The 8,953-nt window shown below is 54.5% G+C and overlaps 1 protein-coding gene across 1 annotated transcript in view; it reads left to right on the forward strand.

Annotated features, from left to right (window-relative positions):
- Window positions 1-3,717: 3,717 nt before the first annotated feature.
- The window catches only part of KCNC4 (potassium voltage-gated channel, Shaw-related subfamily, member 4), a gene marked incomplete at both ends in the record, with an annotated part of 8,624 nt that continues 3,388 nt past the window's right edge, over window positions 3,718-8,953 (forward strand). The window contains 2 exons of the mRNA XM_010075955.1: window positions 3,718-4,654; window positions 6,121-6,306. Of these exons, the coding sequence (XP_010074257.1) occupies window positions 3,718-4,654; window positions 6,121-6,306 (1,123 nt within the window). The remainder of the gene's footprint in view (window positions 4,655-6,120; window positions 6,307-8,953) is intronic.

The raw sequence follows: 8,953 nt of genomic DNA on the forward strand, positions 1-8,953 counted from the left end.
GTAAGAAATGCTGCAGGCATCTCACACCCACCAGCAGCGCACGGGGCAGGGGGTCAGGTTGGCAAGGCGGCGTTTTTGCAGCTAACGGAGGAGCAACACGCACACATGCAGAGGATGCTCGGGCAGCGAGAGCTTTCCTCGGTTTAAAAGGGGTAGAAGGGGTACCCCATCCTTTGCTCATCTCTGAGGCCTCTGAGACACGCTCTGAGTGGTGCAAAGGTCCAAATAAAAAATTAAGAGAAAAACCTCACCCAAGCAGAATAATTAAACTTGGATTTTTCCCGATATTATTTGGGTTTGCTTTTCGTGGGTGCTGAGCCGCTCTCAGAAATGCATTTACTTTAGGAGGAGGAGTGTGTTGGAAGGAGCAGAGATGGCTGTGATGGGAGCTCTGACCAGGGTTGGAGTGGGACCAGTCTGCACTGGGAGCTCCTCGCTTCGTTCTTACTGCTCTAGGGCTCAGCTTAGCACTGCCACCGTCACCTTCCAGGCTCTTCTGGGTCATATTTTCCACTCTAAAATATCAGTGTGACTTGGGAGAACTGCTTTGGCGGAAGGGGAAACTGAGGCACAGGGCAGCGCAACCAACCAAAGGGAGTGCAACCTGCCCAGTGCACCCAGTTAACACAGGGGACTGTTACTGGAGTCCCCATCCAGCGCTAAGATGCTCCGGGACCCATGCGCATCTCTGCAGGTGGTGCTGCCCTGGCATTTTGGGGTGGCTGAAGCGGGATTTCCTTCATCCCACCCCGTTTCAGCGTCTCCCCGTTCCTTTTCAGAGCAAGAGGGGTGCTGCCAGCCGCGGGGGATGCTCCGGAGCTGCTGGTCCGGCACATCTTGCCAAACTTTGGCATCAGCAGGAGGAGAGCGGTCCCAGGTCTCCTCCATCATGTGACAGCAGTGACTGAGACCCTTGGGGGCTGAATTTCTCCCCTCCCTGCTCTTCCTCGCCCACAGAGCAGCCCCTCAGGCCCCAATTCAGTTGGCTCCTGGTGCCAGCCGCGGGGGATGCTCCGGAGCTGCTGGTCCGGCACATCTTGCCAAACTTTGGCATCAGCAGGAGGAGAGCGGTCCCAGGTCTCCTCCATCATGTGACAGCAGTGACTGAGACCCTTGGGGGCTGAATTTCTCCCCTCCCTGCTCTTCCTCGCCCACAGAGCAGCCCCTCAGGCCCCAATTCAGTTGGCTCCTGGCTATTTCCATCTTTCCTTCCTTCCAGCTTCTCTCCCATCACCTCCTGAGCTGGCAACTGCATGAGAGTGTGGTTAGAAATTCCACCCCCCCAAGTTCTTAGCCTCTTTTCCTTGTCGCATCGATGCCCACAGGATCTTGGCTCCTCTCTCTAGTCCAGTCTTGGTGAAAATTTCATCCCTAGAGTAGCTGCTGTTCCAGCTGGAGCATAAAACTCTTTTTTTTTTCCCCCCAGGAGAAACCACCCTAGTTGTGATTTTTACCTCTACATCCAAACTCTCGGATTTCCCTTTGCAGCCCGACTTGGGGGGTCCTGACCTCACTTCCATTGGGATTTCCAGGGGATTGACGCCCCCGTAGGGTCATGGCTTTTTTGGGAACACCCATGTTGAGTGTGTATTGAGATCGTGTAGATCATCAGCAGGTTCTGGAGGACTCGTTTGGTGGGGCTGGTGTGTGTACTGGTGCCTACTGGGTATATACAGAGATTTTATTTTATTTTTAAGACAGTTTTTGAAAAAAAAAAAAACCATCTTGAGCTTGGAGCAGAGGCCAAAGCTGAGATAAGACTCCTCGGGTCAGATCTTCAGCTGACATAAAGCTGGAGCATCACCATTGACTTTGGGGGGGGACACACCATGGGTGGCACCGGCTGTGAACCTGACTCTCCTATTTTTGGAGGTTGCTTTTTCTCCTGGGGCTAAATCAGATCTCACCTCCGCGGCTCATGCAGTAGGGCTGCTTCAGTGCCTGAGCGTTCACAGTGTCTCACTCTCTCCCTTGATATATATTTTTTTTCCTCCTACTTTGCTTTGAATCAAAGTTTTTTAATCTTCAAGTTTTCCTGAGATTTCCCATATGGGGGAATCTGAAAATTGGATTATTTTGGCCGTGCCACCGCTGGATGGACACATTTGTCTGGTTAAACCAGCCTTGCTCTAAGATCCCACTTTTTTGGTGGGTTTACTTCCCAAATTGTGGAATGCTGATGGGCGAGGGCTGCCGTCGGAGCTGCCACCAGCATGGCCACATCACAGCGTGTGATCCAGAGTGGTCTGGTCCTGGGGGGGTGTGGAGCATCTCAGCCCATCCCCGAGCAGGAGTCTGTCGGTGGGGTGGGAGAATCATCTTCCGGAGCTTTCTCCATCCATTAGAGCCTGGCTTAAACTTCACACCTAACTTTTGGAGGGCTGATGCTCTCTGTGCTGGACCCACCCAGCTTTGCCCTTGGGGACATCCCTCAAGGATGCTCTTGGCAGGCTCAGGGCTGCCGGCACGTTACCACCGGTGTCCAGGGCTGGGTTTTTCTCCAGCGTGACTCAGGCTGTCTCTGCTGCTGATTCACTCCAGCCGAGGACCCAGGCTGTCGGCTCCAGCAGGCTCGTGGTGCGGCTGCCTGCTGCGATCACAGTCGGTCGGGTGGGTTCAACAGCAGAAGGTCACATCCTGCCCAGTGCAAGGGGTGCTGGAGTAGGATCTGCTCCCAGGAAGCCAAAGCCATTGTGCTTTTGTGCTGGAGGAAGGTAGTAGAGGAGCTTTTCTGCTCGGAGGCTTTTTCTTTTTTTTTTTTCGGGGGTTCTTGGAAACAGATGCTCTGGGTAATGGACTCATCATGAGCTCATCCCGTCGGGGAGGAGAGCTGAGCAGGATTGATGGGGGGGACAACAAAGCGTTTTCTGTCTGACACAGCCGGTGATTTCCACCGCATGCTGCCGGCCCTCCTCACTCACATCTGAGGCCAAGCAGCAGCGTCAAGGGGACAAAGACATCACCGCTGGGGCAGGGGGGAGAAATGGGAGCATCTGGGTGTCACCAGATCCAAGCATCAGCAGGATGTGGAGCTCTGCCTGCTCCTCTCCTCCTCGTCCTGCCCTCCTGGGACCATTCGTGGGCACATCGTCCACCCCTGATCTTAGGAAGCAGGGAGGGAGCAAAAGGACATCTCTGGTACATCCAGACCCCAAACCTCATAGTTGTGAGTGGTGTGAACATCTCATCTGGTGGGGTCTGGGATGAATGTGTGGGAAAGCTCTTTGACTTTGTCCTCCCAAAATTCCCTTTTGTGTGTGTTCCTGGTGGAGGCTTGCTCCAACCCCAGGCCAGGTCTCCCTTCATCCCCATCACTGTCATTTCTGGCACATCTCCAGCCCAGCACACCTTCCCCTGTACATCTCATAGCACTTGGAGAAAGGTCCTGGACTGATGGCCCCAGACACTGAGGTTTGCTGCCAACTCACGGGGCAGGGCCAGGGAACCCTCTCTGTTCTCCATCCTTGGTCTTGGAGAAGTGGGTAGTGGCAGCAGAGCTCCTGGGGTGTTTTGAGCCTGTTGCACTCATTTTTGTTGAACGAGGACTTCTCCCATCCCTGCTATTGCTATGGACTAGCAGGGGTTAGAAGAGATGTACCGAAGGCAGGTAACACCAGAAGTGTGCCTCAGGCTGTCACGGTGGTTCATAAAATTGCCCCTCTCCTCCACCAGTTGACCCAAATCAGCTAACGGCCCGGGTAATTTCTGCTTTCACAGGTCGTTGCTTTTGCCTCGCTTTTCTTCATCCTGGTCTCCATCACAACCTTCTGCCTGGAGACGCACGAGGCCTTCAACATCGACGTCAACGTGACGGAGACCCTCGTGGTTGGCAACACCACGACGATCCTGCTGACGCATAAAGTGGAGACGGAGCCCATCCTCACCTACATCGAAGGCGTCTGCGTCCTGTGGTTCACCCTCGAGTTCCTGGTTCGCATCATCTGCTGTCCAGATAAGCTTCTCTTTGTTAAAAACCTGCTCAACATCATTGACTTTGTGGCCATCTTGCCCTTCTACCTGGAGGTAGGTCTCAGTGGCCTGTCCTCCAAAGCTGCCCGGGACGTACTGGGCTTCCTACGGGTGGTGCGTTTCGTTCGGATCCTCCGGATCTTCAAGCTGACACGGCACTTTGTGGGTCTCCGGGTGCTGGGCCACACACTGCGGGCCAGCACCAATGAATTCCTGCTCCTCATCATCTTCCTCGCCTTGGGGGTCTTGATTTTCGCCACTATGATCTACTACGCCGAGCGGATCGGAGCCAAGACGTCCGACCCCCGCGGGAGTGACCAGACTCACTTTAAGAACATCCCCATTGGGTTCTGGTGGGCTGTGGTCACGATGACGACCCTGGGCTACGGCGACATGTACCCCAAAACCTGGTCGGGCATGGTGGTGGGGGCTCTCTGCGCGTTGGCCGGGGTGCTCACCATTGCCATGCCCGTGCCCGTCATTGTCAATAACTTTGGGATGTACTATTCGTTGGCCATGGCCAAGCAGAAGCTGCCAAAGAAGAAGAAAAAGCATATACCCCGTCCGGCCCCACTGGACTCCCCAACCTATGGCAAATCTGAGGAAAACTCCCCCCGTAACAGCACCCTGAGCGACACTTGCCCCTTGGCAGTAGAGGAGGGGGTGGCTGAGCGGAAACGATCAGGTGAGACCCCAAAAGTGGGACAGAGGGAGGGGGAGACCTCTGGGAGCCCCCCAGGCAGCGTTGGTGGTCCCCTGTGTCCCAGAATCCCTGGAGACCTCCCTGCTGCAGGATGCGGCCCCCAGCTCTTGGGTTGGTGAAAACTTGACGCAGAAAGGGCTGGGGCCCTTGGGTGTCCGGGTGTTGGGTGCTGTGTTGGTGGACCAGGATGGTGCAGGTCAAGATCCGCCCCCAGGCAAGAGGGGAAAGGCCACATCCTACTCTCCTAAGGGCACAGATCAAGTCACCACGGTGTGATTCAAGGTGTCCCTACCTAGCCCACCTTGTCCTTACGCTGACAGAGGTAAGACCATTTGCCCCATTCCCATCTTAGCCTTGGGGTAGATTTTCTTTTGCTTCTTCCCATCATAAATCAGGAAGCTTCACCACAATGGATAAATCCATGGATATTCCCTGGGGCTTGACCCCACCTCCCCGTTCATCTCCTAGTAGATGGAGCATCCCCGCACAGCAAGGTCAACGCTCAGGCAGGAGCAAAATCAGCCCATGGGCATGTATTATTTGGTCTCGTGCACTGAGCTGAAGTTTGGGGTTTGGCCAGTCTTTCCTTCAGGTCAGGAGATGGCATGGCCCCAGCGTTGCTTGGGGGACGGCAAGAGCCCTGCAAGAGCTGGCCACGAAGGCTGCTTTGAACTTTGTCTTGGTTTGCTGCCAGCGGCACCTCTGGAGCAGACGGCTTTGCAGAGTGGGAACAAGAGGGACCACGGTGGGGTTGTGTCCTGCACCATGGTAGCGTTCACTGAGGTCCGCCTTGAGCAACCACATATGTCTAAGAGTGATGGTCCTTCACCTCTGGGGATGCAGGGAGCTCCATATGCCCCAGATAGATGTTTCCCCTTATAAATCTCTCTTTTCCACGTGCCTACAGATGCCACCTGCCCTAGGAGCCCTAGCACTGGGGAGCACTGGGAGCAGCTGCCCTGCTCTGGAGGAGCAGGTCAACCCCATCCCTCCAGTGCTGATCCAGGAGCTCAGGCGAGACCCTTACCGGGCATAGCATCCTCTCAGCTAACGAACCCCAGAGTCAGCTGACATAAATTGGTGCTTCACCACTAACCTGAGCAGCTCGTATCTCAGCGCTGTGCATTTTGGAGACCTAATTCCCACCAGTGAGGTGGGTGGATCCCAAAGACCAGGGGTGTTTCCTCTACTCTATATACGCAGGGTATATAAGCCGCAGCTGGAGTAAGAGCTGCTGTTTGCTTCTTGAGATGAAAATCTCTGTGGTCCTGCTCCCCTGGTCACTCTAAATGAGCATGGCCAGGCTGGGATCAGTCCCTGAATTTGTGGGTGTTGCTCTGGACCATCTGCAATCTGGTCTTCTTCTTGCATGGTCCAAGAAAACCCTTCTGGCCACCTCATCCCGTGGGATTATTGACCTCTGATGGGTCTCTGCTGCCTTCTTGCAGACTCGAAGCAGAACGGCGAGGCCAACGAGGTGCTGTCGGACGAGGAGAAGCCGCTGTCACCAACAGATGAGGAGAAGCGGCCCATGCGGCGCTCCAGCACCCGGGATAAGAACAAGAAATCCTCCACGTGCTTCCTGCTGGCCACAGGGGACTTCTCCTGCGCAGCGGATGGAGGCATCCAGAAAGGTATGGCTGATGCTGGAGGTGTGAGCTGGCCACTGGGCTGGGGAGGGCGAGATGTAGGAGGTGGAGGTTTTTTGCATCAATCCAAGACCGGGGTTCATCTCCACCTGCTTGCCTGGCTGTTCTCTGCTCCCCAGATCCACTTGTCTTTCCGCATCTCCATCCGCTTCATCTCCATCCACCACGTCTCTCTGTGCTAGCTCCGTTCTTTTTGTTTTCTCTTCCCTCAAGTTCTCCTCCCCTGATGGCCACCGTCTGGGGTCTGGGATCCTGCCCTCCTTGGGGACAGGTCTGTCCCTCTGCTCCCCAGTGCTCCAGCTTCTCCTGTCCCTCCAGCTCTTCTCCTTGGGCTTCCATCACCCATCCCAGGGTGATGTGAGGGTGACTTTTCTTCTGGGGATGTGGTGAGGTTGGGACTGAAGGTGGTCAGAAGGTTTTCAGTAGGGGAAAAAAATCCAGGGAAAAGGTTTTTCCTTTCCTTTCCCCCTCGGATGTCTCTTGGTGGGTTCATGTGTGGGGAGCCGCGATGTGTCGAGCGCTGCCGTGCCAAAAGCGCTGGGCTGCCAGCAAGGCTGTCTCCTCCGGGCTTGGAAAGGGAGCTTGGCGACGTGTTGAGGTTTTCTATGGGAAACTGTGGGGGAGATGAGTCAGGAAAACACAAAACTCTTCTTCCCATGACAAAACAACAGTCCTCTCCAGCCTGGTCCCTTTGTGCCGTCCTCCAGCCTTCTCTGCTCCGTGTCCTGCGCCCATCTCCCAGCACCCCAGCCCCTGGGGGGGTTACATCCAGTGCCCACCCTGAGCCCCAAAACCCAGCTGCACCCTGGATTGCTGGGTTAATTCTTAGGACACGGCTCAGTTTTTTTGAGTTCTGCCGTTTTTCTTGTGTGTCCAAGGTGGTGGGGGATGATGTAGGTGCAGAGCTGAGCTTCCTCTGCCTCCTTGGTACCGTCTAATCCCAGTTCCTCCCAGGGATGGGTGCATCCAAGCTGGGAGCAGGCAGGAGGAAAGAGGACGCGCTCTGTCTCCGAGCTGCGCACCAAGACCTGGTGGCTCATGGTGTGGATGCCTTGGAGGCCCTCGAGGGTTTGTTGCTGTAGAACTGCTTGGGATGGGCTTGGGACATAGGGAGATGTTTGGGAGTAATCATAGTTATCAAATTAGTTAGAAGCAAATTGGTTGCTTCCTCCTGGGAAATCAAGGATTCCCTTTGGTGTTCCTGCTCAACCTCATCCCTTAGAAAGAGGAAAAAATTGAAAAGCTTTGCTCATCTTTGGGCAGAAGGCTTCTATACAAATATTTGCTTGAAAAGCCTCCGATTTTTCCTGGCGGTGCCTTTTTCTGGGAAGTTGGTCTCTTTTCTTATTGCCTGCTAACGAGGAGAGATGAGGAGGCTCTAGTCCTGCCCCAGACTGGGGGGGATGCTGAACTGGAAAGGATGAAGGAAAGCGATGAAAACCAGTGCTGATCTTCATCCTTACAAGATGCTCAAGTCAGGCATTTGAGTTTGGTCCCCTGAAGCCAGGAGAACTAGAGTAGATCTAATGGCTGAGGATCCAGGGCTGCTCTCGCTGGGCTCCCAAACCTTGGTTACAGGAGACCAGGAGGTTTCTCCATGTGCGGTGACAGCAACAGCTATTCAAAAGGACGCTTTGGTGATCTTTCTTGGTTTGTTCTGGTGTCCTTCCTGCAAATATCAGAGTAATTTATACAATTAAAAATAGGTGTGTACGTGGGTCACTCACCCCCACCTTGCTGAGATGCTCTTGCACCCGGAGAAGGGTGGATCTGGTGTCCAGAGGGGCTTGAGCGATGCACTTTGAGACCTTTTGGGAAGAGAGAACCTCAACATCTGCATCCTGCTTGGGCTACGGGGATGGAGCAGCGGGATGCTGTCCTGGGAGGTCAGGGCTGACGTCTTGGCCCCAGCGTGGTCAGGGTTAGTGGTGACCAGAGATGATCAGAGGGGCAAAGCCACCTCCTGCCCTCCAGCCAAAAGCCGTTGGGAGCTGTAAAGGCACCTTTTCCCTCGCTCCTGATTTATCTCCTGCTGAGGCTGTTTGTTCTGGTACTGGGATGTTGGCAGCTCTGCAAATTGAGATGAGCTTGGTTCTGAGCCCAACTTGCTGATGGCCATCTGTCAGATCCTGGGACAGGTACCGATGTCTGTACAAGCTGTGGAAATCGGGAGACGGAGCTGCTTCAGGAATATGCTGCAGATCGCAGCATCGGTCCGAGCCCGATTCCAGTGGCTGATCTCCTTGGGGCACCTCAAGTTGAAGAACTACCCCTGCCCACCCCCCTTAAACCTCGGCCCTGGAGAAGATGGAGCTGGATGGCCATGGATTGCCATGTGCCATTGTCGTGGTTTATAAAACCACGGTTACAGTTTTTTCCTAAACACCTGGTGGGCTGAGGCAGGGAACTGGGAGGGTTTCACTCACCACTTAGGGTCACGGGCAAGAGACCGACACGACTCGTGAAGAACAATAAAACAACGGAATTTACTAACTATTTACAATAAGAAGCGGGATATTGAAAGAGAGAAACCACATCTTACACAAAAGGCACTTCTTCCCCATCCCTCCCTTCGTCCCAAAACCCAAAGGCTTCGTTCCGTACCTCACCCCCCCCAGCAGCACATGGCGGG

This window comes from Pterocles gutturalis, unplaced genomic scaffold, assembly GCF_000699245.1.
Source record: "Pterocles gutturalis isolate BGI_N339 unplaced genomic scaffold, ASM69924v1 scaffold5578, whole genome shotgun sequence".
Classification (NCBI taxonomy): Eukaryota; Metazoa; Chordata; class Aves; order Pterocliformes; family Pteroclidae; genus Pterocles; species Pterocles gutturalis.